Source organism: Polypterus senegalus, chromosome 1, assembly GCF_016835505.1.
Source record: "Polypterus senegalus isolate Bchr_013 chromosome 1, ASM1683550v1, whole genome shotgun sequence".
Lineage (NCBI taxonomy): Eukaryota > Metazoa > Chordata > Cladistia > Polypteriformes > Polypteridae > Polypterus > Polypterus senegalus.
In genome coordinates this window covers 224,556,530-224,582,469 of record NC_053154.1, presented here as the reverse complement: position 1 = coordinate 224,582,469, position 25,940 = coordinate 224,556,530, and the positions used below count along the sequence as shown (strand labels likewise).

At 37.2% G+C, this 25,940-nt stretch overlaps 1 protein-coding gene across 1 annotated transcript in view; it reads left to right on the top strand.

Annotated features, from left to right (window-relative positions):
- The window catches only part of LOC120539457 (inactive carboxypeptidase-like protein X2), a 360,659-nt gene that overhangs the window by 308,006 nt on the left and 26,713 nt on the right, over positions 1–25,940 (top strand). The window contains exons 8-9 of the mRNA XM_039769534.1: positions 11,956–12,079; positions 19,377–19,573. Of these exons, the coding sequence (XP_039625468.1) occupies positions 11,956–12,079; positions 19,377–19,573 (321 nt within the window). The remainder of the gene's footprint in view (positions 1–11,955; positions 12,080–19,376; positions 19,574–25,940) is intronic.

Genomic DNA, 25,940 nt, shown 5'->3' with positions numbered 1-25,940 from the left:
TAAGGCTGCGTTATTTAATTGTGCTTAGAAGATTATGTCCTGGCTGTTGGAGTATGCTCACAAAATGTATACCCACTGCTTTGTGCATAAAGAGAAGGTCCAAAGAGAATATAAAGTTTAAGGCATGGCTCTTTTATTTTAGTTGTACCTATTCACTTGGCCCAGGACATTATGCAGAGGCTTGCTTGTAACTTACAAAAGAGGCAAACATCATCAAGTAACATTAGGCTAGGGCCTGTTTGTTCAGCAAGTGTAGGTTGACAGGTAACAAAAGTTGATTGCCACAAGTGAAAGGATGTAATAACTTATACATTTACAATCATAGATTAACATTTGATAGAGGAATTTTAATTTATGTAACAACAAATTGACCAACAATATGAAAGATCACAGAAAAAGTATTTTTTTTCTCCCAGTCAACTAGACAGATATTCGCAGAACAGATGGGTTTTCAATTGGTTATTAAATATATTGAGGGAGTCAGCAGTTTGGATTGAGACTTGATATCACGCAGAGGCGGCTTCACCAACCGCTGTTCACTGGCAGACCTGAGTGGGCAAGAAGGAGCATAGCACCTCACCAGTGTCTCCATATACTCATATGCTGACACATGGATTGCTTTGTAGGCAAGAATCAGGGATTTGAAGTTAATGTGTGCTGCTACAGGGAACCAAAGTAGTGATCTAAAGAAAGGAGTGATATGTGCCTGTCTCAGATGGTTAAAAACAAGATGGGCCGCTGCATATCCCAGCCAACACAGGGCACAGTCATTCAATACATAAGACACAATGTTCCTCTGGATATCAAGATTGAGCCTGATATGGCCTTGCAATATGTGACACAGAGAATGGGAAAGGCAGGCGGCATCTCCGGGCATGGAAACCACTCGGTAAGTGACAGTTCTTTGATCGATGGCGATCACCTCGATAGACATCTCACCACCCAAATCGCTACTCGTGAATCTAAGATGTTTAACAGGCATTCCCGGCATTAAATTTGCCTGCGAATATTTAGCGGCAGCATCTCTATGAACTCGTGGATTTGCCTGCGAGTATTTAGCGACAGCGTGCCTATTAACTTGTGGATTTTTCTGCAAGTATTTGGCGGCAGCGTCACAAAGTTGTTTCCTTCTAGCTGCATCAGAAAATGTACCACAACGTCTGACACGCCTCCTTTTTACTTTTTTCTCACAGCTTGGATTGCTGCTGACGGACGGCCTTATATGGGCAGGCAGTCAATTACTTGGGAGACGTGGGGATGGGGGATGCAATATAGGCACCACGCCTGCAACTACGTGGCCGGCGTGGTGATGGGGGATGCAACTCCGCCTCACACGGCGACCGAGCTGCAGGCTATAGATCTATATATGTACGTAAGTAGAATTCAGTTATGACCGTTACTTGTAGAATTTCAAAATGAACTTTTGTAAGTAACCTGTAAGGAATGAGCCTGCCAAATTTCAGCCTTCTACCTTCACGGAAAGTTAGAGAATTAGTGATGAGTAAGTCAGTCAGTCAGTGAGGGCTTTGTCTTTCATTAGTATAGACGTATATGTATATATATATATATATATATATATATATATATATATATATATATATATATATATATATATATATATATATATATATATATATATACCCATAAAAATCTGTGCATGCTCCCCTTCAATGCTGAAAACAAGAAATCGACAGCAGAAACACGAAACGCTGTATACAGCATTCCATGCAGTTCGTGCTCAGTGGTATACATTGGACAAACTTCAAAAAGAATCGCAACACGTATACAGGAACACCGCAACGCCGTCAGAAGAAAGGACCCACTATCATTGATCTATATGCACACTAAATCAACAGGACATACATTTAACTGGGACAATGTACAAGTAAAATTCAAGGCCAAATGGCCAAATCCTGGTTATCAAATGAAAATGCCATCAACAGACACTTGGACATAAATCCAGCTTATGCAAACTTAAGAATAACATATTCATAATATACAAGATTTTACACCCAATACCAACCCGATCACACTGACTTAGAGAACGTAATTTTTTGCTCTATATTGCTTTTGATTCTTGTAAGTCTAAGCATTATCCTCTGATGAAGACCCCTGGCAGGGGTTGAAAAGTCAGGAATAAAAAACTACTTTTGATAAGTGATTCATTTTCTCCCTTTGTGGACCTTCAGCTGCAAATATATATACATAAACAACATATTACTCCAAAATCAAAGAATTAAAGAAATCAAAGGAAAAATAAAAACACAAAGCAAAAAGCAAAACAATTTTAATACATGTTTATGGGTATTCATACACTGATTACTTTTGGATACTTTATCTTAATACAGTATATCTTAATACATTATTTGACACTTGTCAAAAAAGCTCAATAGTATATGTTTTATTTTTCCTTGTTAGAATAAAAAGTTTTACCTGTCCCAATCAGTGTTGGTCTAGTTTTACAGAGCTGCCATTGAAAACATACTGACTAACTCCATAACGGTCTGCATTGGCAATACGTCTGCTAATTCAAAAAATAAATTGCAGCATGCTGTTCAGACAGTAGAAAAGATTGTAGGTCTGCGAGTGGACTCTGTTCAGGACCTATACATTTTACATTTAAGTGCAGGAAGTGAGCAGGCAATATAATTAAAGACCACACTCACCTAGCTCACCGCACTATACATAAATATTTTTTTTCTAGTGCAGTTACTCTGGTCAATATGAAGTTTTGATTCACTACTGTATTCTCAACTCTCCAAGTACTCTTATTGAACTTAGGTTTATTGGTGAAGACCAATTTTGTATGTAGTATGATTGTAATACTATAAATTGTGTTTTTGTGTACAGTATATAGTGTTAATTACTATTGTTGTATAATATGTTATGATTATGTAATATGTTCATTATTATGCTGTCAATACTGCATTTTACTATTATTATACAATATTTATGACTGTAATAACAGGACAAATTCCTAGCAACTGCATTGCCAGACAGTAAAGTTCAGTTCAATTCAATTCAAATCTACTGGGGCTCTGTAATACAATGAAATGAAGGTTCAAGTCAACATACCATTAAATATGGTTTATTCTTGCGTAGAGTGCTCTTTTCAGAAGATGGCCTTAGAGTACTGATTTACAAATTTAAAACAGCAAAAGGAAAATACAGGGGCATTTACTTTCATGTAATGAAATGTCTATTTAAATATTCAGTAAGCATTTGTGTTAAGTAAGTACAGTAAGTATTTTGACTTTTTCCAAATATATTTTATAAATATTAGCAAATGCAAATTTAGTAAATGACAACATGTTTGTGCAGTGTTCACAGCAAATCACTCACAGTACCATATACATGGGTTCAGATCTCATTCTGGTCATTTTATTTCTACAGCAAATATAAGTGAAGCACAGCCAACATAACATATGATGGGAAGGCAAAGATGGATAGGAAAACACAAATTCAAGCTGGAGAAGATATTTTTAGAAATCTATGGGGTGAATCTGTGGAACTTTTTGTAGAAATAAAATATCCATCAGCCAGTCCCATTAAGGCCTATTAAGGATACACTTATTGGCATTTTTTGGTGTAATTTCTATAGATTTTTACCATGCTTCCTTTTTGTTTCCCTTCATTTTCTATTTAAAATTTTGCATTCCTAGCATAGTAGGATGATTACATTTGCTGGATCTTTGTCTAATGAGGAAGATATTGTATTATCCGCATAAAGCAAATTTGGAGGTTGAAACATCATAAAGATATTCTGGGCTATTATTTTTAAAGAAGTGGATCTGCGTTCTTCAATCAGTAATAAATGATTAAATAAAGGGGGGCACGGTGGCGCAGTGGGGAGCGCTGCTGCCTTGCAGTTAGGAGACCCAGGTTCACTTCCCGGGTCCTCCCTGCATGGAGTTTGCATGTTCTCCCCATGTCTGCATGGGTTTCCTCCCACAGTCCAAAGACATGCAGGTTAGGTGGATTGGCGATCCTAAATTGTCCCTAGTGTGTGCTTGGTGTATGGGTGTGCGTGCCCTGCGGCAGGCTGGCGCCCTGCCTGGGGTTTGTTTACTGCCTTGCGCCCCTGTGTTGGCTGGGATTGGCTCCAGAAGACCCCCGTGACCCTGTAATTAGGATATAGCAGGTTGGATAATAGATGGATGATTAAATAAATATATAAGGTTCATTTTTGCTGATTTGTTATGTACTTTAGGCACCCAAACCTCTAAACTAAGTAGGAGCTCTGTTCCGCAGAACTGTATTTTGGCAAGATCTTATACAGTAATGTGATTTTTGTAGCTGTTTTGTTTCTTGTTAGCCAGCTATCTAGTGGTTATGACATTAGCACAGCCCATAATTTGAAGTTCTAGGCTTTCCCTTAAATTTGTATTTTATGGATTTGAAGAAAGTACTAGTTACTGTACTAAACATACTTAACCTTAACCACTGAAAATGAATACAGAAATTTAGTTAGGAAAAAAGAAATAATTTGCATCTATTTTCTGCTAGATACTTCTATGCTAAAGGCAATGTGTCTTCAGTCTATATTTAACACAAAGACCAGTGAGGCCCCCTTTTAACTAGAACAGTGGTTGTCTACCTTTTTGGCCTTAAGGCCCAGTCTTATCCATTTTTGTTAAGTGATGATACTTTATTAGCAGTGATATTAATGTAAACTAGCCAGAATTCCCTCCAAATAGCATACATTAAAAAATAACAGTAAATACATTTTTGGCCTTTAACTACAGTATGCGTAATAGATGAAATACACAGTACTAATCCAAAATTAACAAAACACATTGATGTGTAATACTGAATCAATTTTTTTTGTCCATTTTATGTTTTTAACTGGTACCTGAGGCTTGCCTAATTTTTACAAGTTTTTGAAATCAGGGGTAAGTGAAGAGAGTACAGAGAAGAATATGTTTTAGGTTGAAGTTGGCTGGCTTATGTAGGATTTTGGTGCACAAATCTATTACATAAACCAAATAAGCTGTTCTGCAGTTGCGTGTGCTTTTTTATATTTTTTCAGTTCCATGTGTAATGAGAGAATGCACAAAGTACACAGTACAGTGTTTTTTGTGAAGCCTCATATTTAAAAAAATCAAGCAATTTACTTTTGTAAGTAGTGTTTGTTTCCAAATGTCTTTATAGTTTGTACGTCTTCATACTATTATGTGGTAGCACAGGGGTGTCCAACTCCGGACCTGGTGGGCCGCAGTGGCCACAGGTTTTCATTCTAACCCTTTTCCTAATCAGCCAGCAGTTTTCACTGCTAATTGACTCCTTTTCCCTTCATTTTAAGAGACCTGTTTTTTTAAGGATTCAGTCCTCTAAATTGAATGGCAGTCAAACAGAAATGAGATGTGAAACGAGCCAATAGATGACCAGCTAAATTAGAACATCAAACTCCAGCCAATTTCATTCCATCCAGTCTCTTAATGATAAACCAATTCTTGCTGTTAATTAAAGCCGTTACTGAATATCATGACTTATTGCTGTTCTCGCTCTACCACAGCAGACTGTTGATTTTCTGTTTTTTCTAAGACCACTGTCAAGATATTTTGGTGACATGAGCAGACCAACATGAAAGACTTTCACCTTTCTTTATTTTCAAGTTAGCTGGTCATGTGGTGGCTTGTTTTGTGTCTCATGATTGTTTGGCTGCTCATTAAGGAAAAATAAACACCTGAGGGGTCTGAGTCACGTCAATTAAATCAAAGGCAAAACAAGTTAATCAGCAGCAAAACAGCTTACTAATTAAGAAGATGGTTAGAATGAAAACCAGCAGCCACTGCGGACCACCAGGACCAGGGTTGGACACCCCTGTGGTAGCACCACACCGCAGATAATGCACAACAGCCATTGCTCACTACAGTTCATAGTAAAAGTAAATCAATACTTCAGAAAATCTGATTTGTACGTTATTTTAACATTCCTGTTTGGTTTGGGATTTTGGAATGAATCTTGTGAGACAGAAATTAGAAGAGGTTGGAGTAGGTGATGCTACAGGGCAATCCAGGAACTTCTTGATGTGTGTGAAGTGTATGATAGGGTTTTCATCTGCTCATAACAGGACTTATGTGAGTTGTTTTAATTCCTCAATATGCAGGAACAAAATCTCTGTTTGATTGGGTGCAGACCTGAAATCTGTAGTCAGCAGTCCCTTAAAATATTAATATTAAAATGAAAGCTGATTAAATTTTTTTTTTTTTTTCTTTTGTTGACAACTTATCTTGGGCTTCCACGGTCCCACAGTTTGAGAAACACTGCTCTAGAAGATAAATCACTGTTCTGGTAGAGAATATTAGAAATTGTTTGAATTAAGACCAAGAAATAAAATGTACGACAGAAAAACACCAGGGACATCAGATCAATCCGTTTGCAAGCCAAAACAAAACTGTAAATCCATCCATTATCCAACCCGCTATATCCTAACTACAGGGTCACGGGGGTCTGCTGGAGTCAATCCCAGCCAACACAGAGTGCAAGGCAGGAAAAAAACCCCGGGCAGGGAGCCAGCCCACTGCAGGGCACGCTCACACACACACCCACACATCAAGCACACACTAGGGACAATTTAGGATCGCCAGTGCACATAACCTGCATGTCTTTGGACTGTGGGAGGAAACCGGACCACCCAGAGGAAACCAACGGAGACACGGGGAGAACATGCAAAATACCACGCAGGGAGGACCGGGGAAGCAAACCCAGGTCTCCTAACTGTGAGGCAGCAGCGCTACACACTGCGCCACCGTGCCAACCAAAACTGTAAATCACTGTCAAAATAGCAGCCAAAAATAACAACATTTGAAAGATTCCAGCTGAAAAAATCCATCTAACTTGGGTAAGAAGGAACTGACCTTGTGCTGCTGATTCCACAGGCAGCCACCTCCAACATGATTATTACGATGGTGCTGGAAAGTCTGTACCACAATGGCAGCACCCACAAAAAACAAAACGGTGCCTGAAAATGATGTGATAGAATTCTAAAAAATTAAAAATAAAAGTGAAACAGAAAAGTAACATCAGAATCGAATTGGAATCCTAAATACCATAACACTTTAATTAATCATTTAGATAACAACTCCAAAACAGCAGTTAAAAATTAACAAAATGAGCACAATAAGAATATTCGCTCCTGTGGCTAAAGTCTGCAGTTCTTAAAGTATTTTGTGAAATGCTCTAGAGTGTAGGCATCAAGTCTAATCACATATATGTTTTGTTATGTGATGTGGTCTGAAATATTATTGCCTTATACCAGGGTGAGCCAAAATGAAGTATCACATTTCTCAAGGTTATTGTGCAAGGTAGAGGCAGCCGAGTGGGTTGGGCTGGGGGTCCTTTGATAGGCCATTCCAGTTTTCAGTTGGAAACATGCTTTCTTCAAAAACAACAAATCCATCATCACTACACAATGCACCTTCCAAATGCATTTCAGCATTAATCTTAATGGTGACATCCCAAATTGGAAAACAATTCTTTAGTGGGTCGCTAAATTTAGAAAGACGGATACAACATTCAACAGAAAATCTCCAGGCTGTCCTCCAGGACTATACGAATGCCTGAAAACATCCAGGCTGAAAGGGCATAAATTTTGCAGTCTCCTAGACATTCAGCATGTAAATATTAAACATTTCCAAAACATCTCTGAAGAGGATTTTGTATGAGGACCTTAATTTCCATTCATACAAAATAATGGTAGTGCAGGAACTTACTGAGAGAGACTGGGAGAGCCGTAGAGAGTTGTGTGCAAACATTCTGCAAATCGTTCATCGAGATGCCATCGTCATGTATGCGTAAATAAGCAAAACCTTCACTATTGGGCTGAAACCAACCCTCGTGAACTTTATCAAAGACCCCTGCACACTGAGCATGTTACAGTTTTTTGTGCCATTGCAGTATTTGGCATTGTAGGCACGTACTTTTTTGAGGACGGGGTAGCAACGGTCACCATCACTTCAAAATGTTACATTGAAATGCTAGAGAACTTTTTACGGCCCCAACTGGAATTAATGAATGTGGTGGATGTCTGGTTTCAACAAGATGGAGCAATAGATCATATAGTGTGGAGATCCATGCAAGTTTTCTGGGAGACGTTCACCGGGAAGCTGATCTCCCTGCGCAGAAATGTCGGGTGGCCTTACTGTTCACCTGATCTCGCTCCGTGCAATTTCTTCTTGTGGGCTCTCAAGTCGAAGGTATGCACGCACCAACCTCAAAACCTTGAAGCCCTTAAGGACGCTTTCCACCATGAAATCACCGGTATTCCCCTTGAAATGGCCGAATGTGTCATGGAAGCGTTCAGAAATCGTCACAAAGAGTGTATCGCTAATGATGGCCACCACCTTAAAAAAAAAAATTTATTATGCAAAGTGAAAAAAATCTATTTTGTATACCCTTTCTTGTGTCATAATGAAATTTATTTTATCTTGTAGTGTTTTTGTAGAATAAATGTTTTAAATGTGGTGTTTCTTTTTGGCTCACCCTGTATTTTAGAAGAATTTAGAAATTAGTCCTCAAAGCTAATGTGCATAAATAAGAACAAATGTTATAAGGTCATACTATACCTACTACATCTAGGAAAGATGGCAGTGTTTTCTATAAAACAACTGTCATTTAAAACAAATACATGCCCTTAATTTTATGTATCCTGCATATGCAGACCATTTTAATTTGTGTAATCTTAGGTGTGCAATGTGAATGTAAAAAATGGAAAACCAAAATCAATGCTGTGATTTTAAAGCCAGCGATATCTTATAAGTGTCTGAAAATTTTCTAACCTTTAAGAGAATTATGTGTCTTATAGCCCAATATAATATTTAAATCGTTGTAACATAATATTGTGATTACTAGTGGAATGAAGGAAGGACTATGGTGAATTCAGAACAGGTAGTGTTTGCCCAAGAATGTCAGTCAAAATACTTGCAGTCGCATAGTAGGAATTTAAGGAAGTTATATTTGATGGTAGACATGCATAGCTTAATTTAGATGTACAGACGTATATGAATAAGTATGTGTGGTTTCTTGTAACTAAATGCAAACTTTCTTACTATATATGTACAATACAAACCCTTAATAAACAGGAAGCATTATTACTCCACCTGAAAATAATTACTACATTTGTATATCTTGCTCTCCAATAACACCACATGTCATAATACTGCATACTCTCATACATTCTGGGATGTGTACCATATGATGTGCATTTTCTAACAATTAGTATTACAGATTATACTGTTTCCTGAATACTGAATTTTAAATTATTGATACAATCATGAGTAAAGGCTGTTTCTTTGATAATATGCTTCGACTTCCTAGATACCGCATCTGAATGTAGTCAAGTCAAACTGACATTGTTGTTCTAATTGAAAATGGATGAATTACAGTAACTCAGTGGTTCTCAACCTGTGGCGGGCCCCCCTAGGGGGGCGCGAAGTAACAAAAAGGGGGGTGTGAAGATGTGAAAAAAAGAAAACAAGAATCAAAAATATGAAAAAACCATCTGTTGAAACCAAAACAAATTAACTTAAACTACATTCTGATACTAGAACAATAAATATAGAGTTAGATAAATGTCGATAAAAGTTAAGTAGGTATAATAAAATATGCATCTACATTTCAAAAAAATGTTTGGGGGGCACAATTAAAACTGTTATGAAAACTCGGGTGGCAAATACTTAAAGGTTGAGAAATGCTGCAGTAAGTGAACAAACTCAGTCAGGACATTTTTTAATGGTTATACAGTTAACGTGATCCTTAAATGTACAGATCTTTCTTACTAACATTAAATTAACCATTGAAAGAGTTATTTTGTCCAGATACAGGTTTATAACGTATGTGGTGACATTCTAAATAGTAATAATGATTCTGAGGATTATTAGTTAGTGGAAGGGTGATGAGGGACAAGGCTAAATAGCTTCTATGTTAGCCAAGCTGATAGTTGTCCTGGCATCTGGACTCCTGCAGTCTATGTTATTTAGACCATGAGTGAGCCAGCCACTTAGAAAGATAGACAACACTTTGTTGTCCCAAGGGGGGATTTGGAGTAATTTAGGAAATGTAGACATTACACAGATATCTGAGGCACCAAGGGTAGTCCATGTAGAGAAAACTCAGGAGTTGTGAAAAACTAAATCTGTCCTGCAAATAGTTATGAGAAGACCAGACATGATCCCTGAAGTGCTTATGTGATCAGGTTTAAAAGGGCCTAATAGATTTCAAAGAGCTGAGCTTGGAGACTGGTGCAGATAATCAGCAAGGAGTCTCCTGGCAGAACAGAAGAGAGGCCAATGTGGTCTGATTGTTGAATGAAGTGAAAATTAACAAGCTGAAGGGCAGGTAAAGGAAAAACACACTGAGAGAGCAAATATAATTTAGAAAAGTATTACGAACTAGAGAAGGGCAGATGAGCATTTAATCATCCAAGGTGTAAATGACAGCACATTTATGCACAATGCAGAAGTCAATTCTGGATGAGACAACAGTATATTAAAAGTGCACATAAGAGCACAACCACATTAATTCACAGAGGGACTAATTAGAGTAGCCAATCAACCTTCCCTGCATGTCTTTTTTGATGTGGGAAGAAAACTGTTGAGAAACCTGCAAAGAATGGAGAGACTATGCAAAAACTCCACACAGTGTCACAACTGGAATTATGAGTCATCAATACTGAGCACTGTGCCACATTTAAATAAATCTTTATATATTAGTTAATAAGGCGACAATCCATAATGCTACCTAAGGAGTCTCCTATAAAATAAATAAAACAGCACACATTGAATGTACAGTATAAAGTATATGAAGGTAAATGTTATACAAATAATGTGGAAGTTGCATTAAAACCACATATGTATACATTGTATTATTTTTGTCAATGGCTGCTGCTTATAATAAACATAATTCATGTTTTTAGCTAAGATGCTATTTCAACACCTGGAAAATCACAAACAATATCATCAAACTTCTGAAAAATGATTTGGATATATATATATAATAAGCAAAAAAGAAACAATAAGGATAATTGTTTTCATGTTAAATGATGCAGAACTACAGTACATACATTTTTACAATGGAGAAAAAGTGGTTATTTTTGCATTACATATCTGCCAGAAAATATGTATGTAAATGACTAAAACAGCTGAAGAAATAACAAAAACAACCAGGAAACCTTTAAAGTGATATGGGAGATAGAAGGCTAATACAATAACAAACTGCAAAAGCAGAGCAGATGTAATGCACTCAAATATAATTACATAACACCATCTTAGGAAAATGGTCAATTTCTGCATGGCTTTTAAAAGGCATAGTCATAAAAGAAACAGTTCAGTCCAAACTGAAATTACATTAACATTTATCAAATTGCCCTTTTTGGTGCCCCCTTGCGTTCTTAAATTGACAGCATTGTAGTTTGCACATTTAAATGGTGAAGCACCACACAATGTGGTTTGCCTGTCAATTTCAAAGTACTGTGTGTGATCTTAAAAGCTATAATTATATATCTTTCATCTTCTCTTGTCTTGATTTATGTTCTAAAGCAAAGCAAAAAGGATATCCTCCCCCAAACATCAAAGCCAGTTGAGTGCAACAGTTCAGTCTACATAAAAACATTCAGTCTTTTATCCCATATCAACAAAATCACAAGAGATGCCTGAGCCAGATGCTGAATCACAGCGCCCAAGAACTACACATAAAATGATAAGCAAGCCTTGGAGAGTTGGAGCAAGCCATAATTCAGTGTCTACTAACCTTTTAAGCTTATTTATATAGGTTAGTTGTAGTGCTGGTGCAATTTCTGCCGTAAAACTCAACATATAGGCAGAATTTGATGAAGATGCTTACAAAAGTAAGAATGTGTGCTTTAAAGCATTTTTTATTAATCTAACCAGAAGATTTTTGGAACAGTAAACATCTAATTTCCTCTCTGTGCATAATGCTGTTTCATTTTCTCATCAGCTAATGAAAGTTGTAAATGAAATGTGTCCCAACATCACAAGAATTTACAACATTGGCAAAAGTCACAATGGACAGAAGCTCTATGCCATTGAAATTTCTGACAACCCTGGAGAGCATGAAGTAGGTAAGTTGCAGCTTGCAACTGCTCTAAAGCAGGAGAACTATTTAGTAGATTTCACACACATCATGGATTTGACAAAATTCCCATTTCTTACACAAAATGGACCTAGGGTTACAGAGCAGTAGGTTTCCACAGTTGTTGTTAAATCTTCACTGATATCATTACTACAATTGAATTTTATTTGCAAAAATAAACAAGTGAAGGCTATATCAAAAAATGATGAAAATATCACTTAATTTGCTATTTTCAATTTATGAAAATACTGACCTATAAAAGTAATTGTAAATATGGTTGTTTTTGTGTGGTGCATTTTTCAATAATCTCATTTTTACTCAACTAAAATTGCAAACATTCGTCATGCAGCTCCATACTAAATGCTTTAAATTTACCAATTTGAATAATCTTCACATATTTTTAAAATGTATTCATTACAGTATTATATGATATAATATACCGTAAGAGGAGGAGACCCACATACCAGCTCTCTATGGCCAGAACTATATACAGGAGTAAACAGTAACAAAAAAGAGCCTTTATTTAAAAAGAAACTACAGGGAGGGATACACAAAAAAGAGAACTTGTAGTACAAGATAAAAAAGAAAGTAAACAAAATCCATTTGTGTTGAACCCCATGTGTATCTGGTGGATCACTGCACCATTGCAAAACACTCCCACTTCAATCTTTCTTTTTGTCTATCTTTTTCTTTCATTCTCCATATCCCAGCCTATCTTACTTCCACTATTTGTGTGTCCCCATTTCAGCACTCGGTTGGTTTCTACTGGTGAGGCAGCTTTGAACTCAATCCTTGTTTTACTTCTGGCAAAGAAATGGAGGCACTTCTGGGGGCAGGGTATGCCCTTGTGCTCTAGTGGCTTATAGTATCTCTAAATCCCTGAGCTGTCATCCTTCCATCCGTCAATATTCAGCCTATTTTTTCTTAGTCACTGCTAGGGCACCTGTGCCCTATCGTATTGAGAATGTTGTGCACACTTTGACCCATATGATCTCTCCCTCACATTAACACTGCTAGCCAACCTAATATCACATTGGAATATGTGACACACATTTGCAAGGTTATTTACTCAGCGAGTCCTGCATTTTCCTATTGGGATGAAAAGGATATTTTCTGCTCTCAGTGTCTCTCTTCTCTTCTATTCTATCTCTAACCTTAAGCCTTTTTCTAGGGCTTAGTTCTGCCCTTTGCCAACCTAATGGTGCCCTTACCCATTGCAATGTCTTGTCAGTTGTGTCCTATTCACAATATTGTTTCTCAATTTATAAGGGGCTGCACATCTATCTAAGTTTATTGTATTACCTTTAATTATCAAAAATAAAATCTGTAACCATTTATTAATTAATCAGTTGTTCATTTATACAGTATTGTTCACAGAAAATAAAATCACAGAGTGATATACAAATTAGAAAAGTGTAGAGTATTGTTTTACTTAATTTTCAATCACACATCTTAATCTTCAAACAAAATACAAGCTTCAATATATATATATATTTATGCAGGAGTATTTAATTTACTCTTATGCAGAGTTATATTTTCAATATGTACAGTCTGCTTTTTTATTTTTTATTTAATTCCTGCTGTTATTTAATGGAGCAGCATTCAAGGGGAATGTTGCAAAATCAGCAAGAAAATAAATGTTTTGTTTCTTTTTTATAGGTTGCTTTTTTCTTTTTTCAGTATTTGGTTTCTTTTTTTTTCTTTTTTGTATATACTGTATTAATACGACTGTTGTGTAAACAAGTTATATTTATCAAAATAAAAATTTGTCAGCCTGTATTACTTTAAAAGGATTTTGGGGTAAATTCTTTCATGGTCCAGGACAATATCACTGATGTTTCAAATCTCCTTGGACCTGGGACAAGATCTGGTCACTGTCTTTCTGGAGTTGTCACATTCTTCCCATACCTACATGAATTTTCACTGTTTTTCTCACACTTCAAAAATATGAATATTTGACTATCTGGTAAATGTAACGTCACCCAATATGAGGGAGTGTATGCCACATTATAGACAGCAGGTCAGGTCAGGTTGGGGAGCTTGCACTGGTACAGCGGGTTGCTGCACGCACCACACGACAAAACAACTCGTGATCCTGGTTGGCAACCCCCTAGGCAGACATGCAGTCCAGTCCCACCCTCCAGAAATGACCTTCGTTCTGCCACAGCCAGGTGTTACGTAGGCATTCCCTTGGCCTGGTCCAGTCACTCGGGTCCTTAATAATGAGGTTCCTGAAAGCCAGCCCTCAGAGAATGTGCCATATGGCTGTAGTACCGTAATTGATGCTGCCTCATTCAGGACTCCATGAGAAACCGCTCATTCAACATAAAGTCAAACCAGTAGTACCCAAGGATTCTCTGAAGAGACACCGTACTAAAGGAGTCCAGTCTTTGTCTCAGGTCAATAGATAGCGTCCATGCCTTGCAACCATATAGCAAGACAAGAAGCACCAGAACTCTAAAGGCTTAAACCTTCATCATTTTGCAAAGATATTGGGAGTGCCACACATCCCTTTCCAGCGTCCTCAGACCACATGTCCTCCCAATCCATCTACTGAGTCACCAAAGAGATTAATATTGCTGCCGCGATAAGTAAACTTCTCAACAATGTTGACATTCTCTCTGCAGACAAACACTCTCTTGGGATGTACCCAAGAGGTCATTAAAGGCCTGAATCTTGCTTTTCATCTAGGACACTTGCAAGCCCATACACTCAGACTCTCACTCAGCCCTGATCACAGCCTCCATTGACACTGCATAGATCACAGCATCATCGGCAAAGTCAGTGAATCTCTCTTCACCAACAGATGGCCCACAGCCCTTGGACCCATGACCCTGCCCGGCATCCAGTCCATGCAAGGACTGAACAGAGAAGGATGAAGAACGCACCCCTGACAACCCCCAGAATCAACTGGCAAAAATGCTGAGGTTCTGCCTCAACTCTGCACAGAACTTACAGTACCAGTGTAGGGGCCAGTCATGCTTTATGTCAGACGCTTTATGAAAGGCTGCAAAGAAACTCTGCCAATATTCATGTTTGCACTCCATAAGAGTACCTCAGATGCAGATGATGGTAAACCTCTTAGACATAAAACCAGATTGCTCAAGGTCGCTGGCAGGTGAGCAAGTGATCATGGGTCCTATTGAGAATTACCCTAGCAAGGACCTTACCCAGCACTGAGAGCAGTGTTATCCCCCTGTAGTTGCTGAAATCCAGGTGATCATCCTTCCCTTTCCCAGATAGGAACAAAAAGTCATGTTTTCCAGTCAGTTAGGATGACGCCCGTTTCCAAATATGGAAGCAAAGATTGCTTGCAATGCCAGGAAGACAGCCTTACTACCAGCCTGGAGAAATCCACCCCGGGTACAACAGGTCCCTACAGCCTTCCCTACCCTCAGCTGGTTCACCACTTGTACAATCTTAGTGAGATTGGATCAGCCTCAAGATCTGTGGACCCAGAGATATTCAACATCCTAGCCAGAGGATCAGCTTTTAACAGCTGCTCAAAGTAGCCAGCCCAGTGGGTCAAAACTGCAGTGTCATCTGTAAGGACTGTTACATCAGCCGTCTTGACTGCAGCTCTTTGAGGAACAGATTTGGATATGCGTAATGCTTCGATTCCTCTGTAAGCAGGACGTTGGTCACTAAGCCATTGATTGTGTGTCATTTGCTCACAGATTACCCTAACAAATGCCTCCTTATCTGCGACTCATCTTGATGACATCCTGGGTGCAATGCAAGATAAAACAACTCATTCTGGGAACACGGGTAACACCAACACAACCCTCTACGGCTAGGGATCTGCACTGGCAATCGGAAGGTTGCCAGTTCGCAACCCCGTAAATGCCAAAAGGGATTCTGCTATGTTGGGCCCTTGAGCAAGGCCCTTAACCTGCAATTGCTGAGCGCTTTGAGTAGTGAGAAAAGCGCTATATAAAAGCAAAGAATTATTAACCCTCAGCAACCTTCAGGGTCTTGTCACGAAAGGTCTCCCACATCACATTTGGATCAGCAGTTGCACCCAAGTCTGTAAATTCTACACACAAACTGTGTGCAGACTTGTTAGAAACAGCCTGATCTTGGAGTCTGGCCAGGTCCGACCTCATTTTCCTAGTAGGTGGTAGCATACTGAATCTAAGCTGGATCTTCAGAGTAGCAACAACAGAGAAGTGTTACCTCAGGGGCACCTATCAACCTACGAAGTGTTCAGCAGTTGATTCAAACAGGAAGGAGTTACGAATAAAATATCTCCCTCACCGAGACATCACTCACCGCATTCACAGCATATACTGAGACAACAGACAAGGAACCCAGAGAGTGTCTTATTCTCTTTCTAATAATACACTCATTAAAAGGAGCATATCAGAAGAAGCCAATCCACCACAGCAACAGCTACTCCCCTGAGTATGACAGCCATCTGAGCGACCAGACCAATAAAAGGTGTACCCTCCTACAGAGATATGGCCAGTCCTAGGTCTGCGCACCTCAGAGAGTGTCGCCACTGAAATGCGGAGTTTACAAAGCTCTTTCGACAGCAGAGGAAGATGATCAACCATGCTGAAGAGTGAAGTTCCAAATGCCTACCCAATTGGGCTGCCTCAAATTGAGACCCAAGTGCTGCTGTGCAGTGGGCGATTCCTCAGCACCACACCTATTCCAATCCCCAACAGGCCAGACTCCATTGGTTCTCCGACAGGGATATCTGGGGATATGGCTCCCAAGAGCTATTCCCCATCCCATTCATAACAGGACAAGTATTCCTCTCTGTCATCTCAGAGCTGCATGAAGTTTTTTTACAGTAGCTGGACTGCCAATCCTGCTACCAACTCCCATGACCTCCTTGCAAGTTGGAGGACCGTCTGCAGCACCAGATGCAGTAATATCATACCCAGGAAATAGACATATGTTATATGTTTATGTTATAGACAGAAAACACACATAATTAAGAAAAATGCTCCTTGTCTTGTGTTCAGTGTTGTTGGGATTGACTCACTGCAACCCTGCAATGGAATTATACTTTTTGGAATGTGAATGAATGAAATAATAGATTTTTACTTGAATTTGACAAAAAAAATTTTTTTTCATTCTTGTTGCATTCTTTATACAATTGGTTATTTAAAAAATGTATTTACAAAACACATGATTATCAGTTCCTTGATTTTCAATTGGCTTAAGTCTGGTTTATACTTAATGTGTCTGCACTGGTCTTGAAGGCAGCGTGGCAAAGATGAGGTCAGACACAGAGGTGCCCTATTCAGGATATTGGCCCTGCTTTGAGCCCTACACTTACTTCATCCCTCCCATGACCATACTTAGAATTGAGTGTGTTTAGAAAATGGTATGGTTTGGTATTCACTGATGCAAAATCGGCGCAGTGTATTCAAAATAGCAAATTGCGAGGCTGGTGACAGATGTGAGCTTATGAGGCTTAAGTGGGTGCAAAATGGCTGAAGATGATGTGATAGGTCATCAAAAGCACTAGGAAGACATTCAAAACGATTTGAAGTGCATCTCTTTATCATGTATATCACCCACTCAAGAGACTATTATATTTGCCCTCCCTTTGCCACTTTTGGTTAATAGCTGACACACTACCTCTTTCTTTTTTCTACTTAAGGCCAAAAATAATCAAAAGGTTTCACCCAAAATTCAGTTGCAAAATTAGAAAATTCTTAAAATTCTTGACCTACAGTATGTGTTTTCAGAATGTGATCACATTTTAAATGAGATATATGAGCTTCATCATTTCAGTCTTGGGTCTGTGTATTACACTGAAGTGAGTTTAGGTGATTTTTCTTCTACAATGACCTAAGTTTTCAGTGAATTTCTTGAAACTGCAGGAAGGATGCAGAGTAAACCCCTTCAGGTAATCTCAGTAGAGTCTTTTTTTAGTTAATCCAATAAATATTTGGAGCATTCCAATGAATAAAGTAAATCTATCAGATTTTTTCAGTTAACCCTTAACTACTCGCACCATTTCTCATCTCATAAGTACTTGCGAGGTGTAGCTTATGCACCAGTGTTAAAATGGCTATTCATATGCACGCTGTGAGGTTATAATATTAAATATTGCAATAATTTTAAATTGTACATCTTTTTAATGTAATTTAATACCATATTACTAAATAGTAGGACACAGTCTAGGACTATCTGAAAATAAACCTGATCCACTTCTCCAGTGCTCATTCGTCACTTTCATCCACAGCAGGATTTGCACTTGTATCACATTTCACTTCAGTTGTTAAAAGTTCTCTGCAGACAAAGAAATTGCAAGAACATCTCATCGTTGTCATACATACGTAAGTACCTGCATGGTGTACCAAATGCACCATATAGAACTTGTGACTGTGCATCCACTCATAAAGCCGGCTGCAGGTACAATGGAGAGAAACCATTGCAACAGTGTACTTGTAGTGAATCAAGCTGAGGACAGATGGCAGATGCTGCCTGTAGGTTCAAGTAAAAGGACGTTGGACAAAAATTACTGAGACATACAAAATACAAAGGGAACAAATAGTTAAGGGGTTAAATAGTTAATATATTCAAGGACTAAATTTAAAATTAAGATGCAGTGCATTTAAGAGGATAACCAAGGCCATTTTAAGGTGGCAAAATCCATTGAACATGTCATTGAGAATGACTAGTTTTAAAAATTTTCTCTACAAGATATCTATACAGTTCAGTTAGTAACCAAGCAAAAAAGTGTGGCCAAGTGAATGGTTGTCTATTCACAAAATGTGCCAAAACCAATTTATGTGAATACTCATTTAGTTTGTACAATCCTGTTTAAAAAAATAAACTCTTTCTTAAGTCTTAAAGTTACCATAATGGATAGCATTGTTGCCTCATGGAAATGCCATGTGGTCAACTACTGTAGCCAGTATTGAGTTTTTACAAGTTTAGTTTTTTAAAGGTATTCCTTTCTTTCTCCCACACGAGGAGCAATAGTTAAGCTATTTAATGATTTTAAAATAGTCAAATATATGTGTGTGTCTGTATAGGTGGATTCTGAAATTGACTGGCAGCCCGTCCACAGTTGTTTCCTGTCTTAAATGGATTAAATGTTGTTGAGAATGTTATCTTACTAAGTTGTATAACAGTACTTTTTATTAATGTGTCTTAGATGTCTATGTGTTTTCTCACTGAATCTTGCTTTAACTGCTGGTTCATTTAGATAAGGGTATAGAAAGAAAAACAGCTTTATTTTCTTAATTTTATCCACAGAAACAACAAGTATAAAACAGTCTTAGTATATTGTTTGTAATCAAATTACTTGTGCTCTTTAGGAGAACCTGAGTTCCGTTATTCTGCTGGAGCACATGGTAATGAAATTTTGGGCCGTGAGCTACTTCTACTCCTAATGCAGTTCATGTGTCAAGAGTATCTAGCTGGAAATCCAAGAATTATTCACCTGGTGGAAGCAACCAGGATCCACCTCCTACCATCCATCAACCCAGATGGTTATGATAAAGCTGCAGAAGTGGTATGTTGATTTTAATTTCATAAATAATTTATTAAAAGAGATGTGATGTTTCTTTGTTTATGTCCATATACTTTTTATCAGGGATATTCTGTGATGCTAACTTTGTAAACTGTTTAATGTTATCACCGGTGTACTAAAAAATGAAAAATATATGCTTTTAGCATTTGTATTTCATAGTTTATGGTTCTTGTTTCAAAAGTAATTCAATATATTCACTAGTAATGAGTGAACCCTGCTGAATTCGCTTTGCCTTAAATTCAGCAAAATCGTGGAAATGGTCGGGAACTCTGGAAAATGCATTGAAGTCAATGGTGTAGGAGAGACTGAGCTAGTTTTTAGTGGAGAATGCTGTTTTAAATGTCCCTGAGGGTGAGGGAAGGATCTGTCAACAATGCTGAACCGATTATTGTGGCCATAAATATGACCTGAGCTGTGAGGGAGTAATGCTAACAACTGTGCCACGGTGCATCAATGGCATAAAGTTAGTAGAATTAAACAAAAGAACAGCAAAACAGGACAAGTAAGCATTAATTTACTGAGGCTTGTCCCCCACAGATTTAATAGCAGGTGCTCATGTCTATCGAACCAAAGAGTACAGTTTTGTTTTATTTTCCTGATGTGCCTACTCATTCACTGCTACTGCTACCAAATAAGCATAAATAAAGCACATGGATTCTTCATTTCTTCCTGTCTGAATCAACTGCTGAGCACTCTGGGTAATACTATTAAAGTTGTAGGCTTACACATTATACAGAAATCACATACAAGTCCTTGAAAGAAGACATTACCTTTGAAGAAAAGATTTATACAATGCATTTCCAATTTCCTTCTACATGTGTTTTGTGTTTAAACATATTCACAAGTTTTACGCTAACTTTTAGCACACTGATTAAGATAGTTCTTATTAAATCCATACTGTAAGAAGAATTTCATTCGGCATACTGATCAGTACTAGGGTTAGCATTAAATACTTTTGGTGCTGTCCCATCCAACATTGCCTACAACAGCTCTGTGATGTCAAACTGTCCACGAAAAACATCAACATTGGAAAAAAGGTTTGTCTAAGATGGCCATATGGAGAATTTTCAGGAAAATATTCATCAAACAAGGTCACTAGTGAAAAGGGCTAAATTAACCATTAAGTAAAATAAGCTCGGACATCAAGGGGTGGGGGGCACCAAAAATGTGCCACACAGTCCATCGAGGCTCACACGATTGTTCTTGTCTTAGTCATGTCGACTGTCCTGTTCAGTCATCCTTACTGAAAGTGAGCGCAGTGTTTCCAGACGTACGATAATCCTCGTACATGTGCGAAAATACATAGCATAACTTTATTATAAGCATTTTGTATGAAAAATAAATACAATTTGTATGATAATTTTATATGGAAACAAAATAAAAATGTTTAATACCATATGCTCTGAATTTATACAGAGAAACTCCCCATATTACTGTACATGCATGTTTTGTTTAGAACGATATGGATGCATCAAAATCTTTCAAATGAGTAGGGCCTCCAAAAGTCTTAATCTGGCCCTGCCAACAAGCCTTGCAAATTTTTTGCAACAAATGCGTTGGTATATTTTACCAATTAACATTAACGTTCACTAATCGTCATACTCCTCAATTTGCCATAGTCAACAACAACACAATACTTGGAGACTTCAGTATCTATGTTGACTTGTGTGATTATGTTGAGTTGGTCCTAAAACAAGATGTACACAGTGAAAATAATAAATGCTAGAAACTTTTAATTTTTTGTGGAAATGATCCAGTCTTTTTACACAAAATAAGAAACATAACTCCACTTTCAGGTTATGTAATTGACACACCATTGTGAGCACAAGAAAACCATAAGATGATCATATAGCAAAGAACATTGTCAGGGACAAACAATAGGTCAATTCCAGTAGGGCTAAAAAAAACTGAGCAACCAGAAACAAAAAAGGCAACACAAATAAAAAGGTAAAAATCAAAAGGAGATTGTTACCAAAATACAAAATTTTAATGCTATGACCTACTTGGTATTTGAGCTAACTAATGGTAAGGTTCCTGAATGTTGCTGAATCCATCAAGGGATAAAGAAATGTATGATCACCAACATATTTATATTATCACATTTAATGACATAATCATTGGTGATGACTGCAACTATGTCACAGGAACCAAGAAAGCTTTACATTAAAAAAAAATTAAAAAAATGGTAATGAAAAACAACCTTGTAATTTCAAAACCAAGCTTGAAACTAACTGTAGAAAAGAATCCTATCCTACCCTACCCTATGTATCAAAACCACAGACCATCAAACCATTTAATTCAACTCTTTATTTTTGCTGTTTAACTATTTGTATTCCTTTTTGTCAGCTCTTTCGCGTGTTGTTTTGCCATCTTAGTGCACATTTATTCTATGCTATATTTAGATTTCTTGTTTTTAATAGCCCATAAATTATTTTGCCTTCCTATCAAGCAATGTAGTCAGATTAAAAAAAATATTTCAGCAGATTCCTCATAGGCAGGCATGCTACACCTATCCTCCACAAAATACTCCCATAATAGACATACACCCCCCACCCCTGCTCGCACAAATCAGAATTGAAAGATAGCCCACTCTGTAAACATGGCACAGTTTAAACAATGTCACTGTTGTCTGCTGTACACGTTTGAATGTGGCCTTACTTCCCTGCACTACAGCTCAAAGACCAGGAAAGAGTGGCTATGTTATGTCATCTGCATACATTTTGAGCAAAAGGATTTTTTTCAATTTCCAGAATGCAATATCAAGTACAGTTATCCAGCCTAGTGAATTACTTCAAAAGCCTAAGACATTCTTAGATAAATATGTAGGCTCAGAAGGATGGACAATGGTTTGAATGCAAGTGTCACAATATACAACTATGAAGAAATAACAATTTGCACCACAACTAAAATAAAATAACAAGGCAGATCAATTAGCAATTATGCTTTGCAATCAGCAAAATATATTAGCATTTATACAATACTGAAAAAAATGCTCTGACAGGCAGGCCCAATGACTGGTGATTAACAGCTGAATGTTGCACGCATCGATACAACCCAATTAATATTGTCTGGAATATTTCTTTCCATATCATGTCAGAATAACTGACTCTGCTTTGTTTAATTTTTAACCAAAAGATAGTTTTCTTCAGTTGTAACAGTTTGGACTATACTGTAACAACTTTCTAAAGCTTTTTAATGCAAGCCTCCTGCCCATAAAGTCACACATCTTGCCTGAAGAAGGGACCTGAGTTGCCTTGAAAGCTTGCATATTGTAATCATTTTAGTTAGCCAATGAAAGGTGTCATTTTACTTGACTTCTCACTACATTCACAATGGCTAACATGGTACAACACCCTAGTACTACAAATAGGGTCTAAAAATTGAAAATTGGTCTTATTGACCTATTCTGTTTCCCAGCATTATTTTTTGGCAACAGCAGCATGGTAGCAACTTTCTTGCAACCACTCAGGTCATCTGAACAAAGTTTTAAAGCTATAATAGTAATGACTGATAACGTCATGCAGTGGGCAATGGATAAGCGAAAATTATAATAAATCATTGTGCACATTGAGAAACCAAAACCTTGAGATGACTAGGCTAGAGTCACTAAACCATACCAGTGAGTTAGTGATCACCGTAGCATTTTCTCAGTAAAACACTTGAACTATAAGAATGATCAGTTCCACAAGTGACACTAAGAGGAAATGGCAAAAACGGGTGGCCCTATCCGAAGAGGAAAAGGCCGCCATGAGGGAAAGGGATTGGGTGTATATTATTATACCAGTCCAAATACATTAAATAAAAAACAGGAATCCTACATTTATTACTTAGATTTCAACATGTCTTAGATGGGCAACACAGTAAGTTTTCTAATAAAGGACTATTGTTTTTTTCAGTAAAGCTTATTATAAAGTAAGTAGTTTACTTTAAAAATAGTGTGTAATGTGTGTTTCGGTTAGAGTGACGTATGGTGTTATGAACATGCACAGATACATAAACGTAATGATTTCTACGTAATTATTGCAAACCTGCTGCTGTGACAAAATATTTTTTTGTATAATGACAGTTTCTTTATACCGAGGTTTTACTGTACAAACTGAGAGACAATGTTACACTTAAAGGCTTATTGCGGCAAAACAAAAAAAAATCTGCATAAGACCAAAACAAGTGAATCCAAAGACTTGTGTCTAGAATAATGTATTTTGGTTTCAGTGAAGAGTATGCTAATTAATTTCAATGGAAAAGAACATTTGGAATAGCTGGCAAAGTGAATAGATGATTAATTTCGGTTCTACAGATTTCATAGCCTTCCATCTGCTTGAAATTTGGAATCCTATACTTCATGTCCAAAGCCTATGATAAAAGACAAAAAAATAAGTTTTAACTTACTGAAAATAACTTTTTCAAAATAGCTGCTCCATTAAATGATGACTGCAATAAATTTTTTAATTTTTCAAAAACTCTTGAGAGTAATTATATAAACTAAGAATGAGGGTAATGATGAATTGTAAGGATGTTGATTTTCCGCTGTTGAAAGTTTCTCATTGAATGCTTTAGAAAGAAAGGCATACAATTATATTTTGGCTTTTCGTTCTAGTTGGACTGATAGAGTTCCCAGGTTCTGTTATTTACATCTTCATAAATGAGATGTGGCAGAATGAGATGAAATATATATACTGGCTCTAAAAGCAGCAGTTTGTGGATGACAAAAAATAACTTACAGTTTCCGTTCATGTGCATTGTGGCTCCTTTTGGCATATCTACAGAGCAATAAATGGATAGTTAATTTCTCAAATTTGCTTCAAGCCATTTGGCTCGATTGATGCTTTCTAGGTATTGCTTTATATATACTGTATGAGAAGCCTTTATCAAACAGGAAGCAGTGGAACAGACAAAAGCAAAAAAAAAAGACATTATAAACAGCAACAATAAGATTTTACCAGTTACAAGAAGATAAGAATGGGATGGATTACATTTCACAGGTCCAGTAAGCCAAGTTTAGTTCCCAGTACAACCACAGACTATGTGTTGTTTGCACATTTCCTTCCTATTTGCCTACTGTCTCCAGAAGTGTGTACACCAGAGTACTTTATAAATTAAATGACATATCATTCATAACTGGTTTATCTCTTGTGCCTGATACTGCCAGGGTTATCCACAACCCTTTAATTGGCTAAACAGGCTCTGACGGATTGCTAAAAAAAGTAAATTAAGTAAAATATTTCAAATTCAAAATACAAGTGTCACATAATCATAGAATGTAAAATGTTGAAATGTAAAAGATGATTTAAAAATGAGAATAACTAGTGCCAATTTAATAGCCTGTTATAGCAGCAGGAGCTGCAGGTTGGGAGCATGCGCTTATTACAGCACATTGCTGCACCCACCACATGATGAACCACCCAGACCAGGACCACAGTGGAACAGTTAAAGGTTTTTTACAGTAGCTGGAGCACCAATCCTGCCACAAACCCCAAAGTTATAACTGTAAGTTGGAGGACACTGCGTGCAGGGCTGGATGCAGATTAACGTCATACCCAGGACGAAGCAATTGCAGGTTAGGGGCTTTGCTCAGAGGCCCAATGGAGTAGAGTCACTTGTGGTGTTTACAGGATTTGAACCGGCAACCTTCCGATTGCCAGTGCAGATCCCTAATAGTACAAGTAAAAAATAAAATTGAAGTATATTCTAATATAACATGCCAAAGATGTAATATGTTTGTGCAGTCATAAAGTAGAAGGAACTGAAATCTAAAAATAAATAAATTTTATATACTTTCCATAAAAAGAAACACTAATCTGTCTAACCTGCTTACTAACAAGTTAATGGGAGCTTCATTGTGCCACTTCTTGCTTAGCAAGAAAAACAATTATTTAATACATATTTGTTGACTTATGTGTGTATTCCTTATAGAAGTGAAACATAACACATAATCATAGTAAATTATGAATAAACTATGAGATGTTACACACCCACAACATCATTAAAATAATAAAAACAGTTTATTCATTTTCTTTTTATCATATGCTAATAATATGCCAGATCATCACCTCTCTCTACTTCTTGCTTTCCAATAACCCTAACTGATTTTTATATGAGTGTAGAAAGATAAAAACTAAAGTGACAGGTGACCGTGGATTGCAAGCTATAAGCTTAGCACTAGAGGTCAGAACAGATTGTGCAGGCAGTGTTAATTTTGAAAATACATTTTGATTCAGTTTTAGTCTTAGTCTTCTGACTAACTTGCATCTTAGTTTTAGTTACATTTTAGTCATTTAATTATTGTTAGTTTTAATTTAGTTTTAGTTGACAAAAAGTAAATTAATTTTAGTCGAGAAAAAGTAAATTG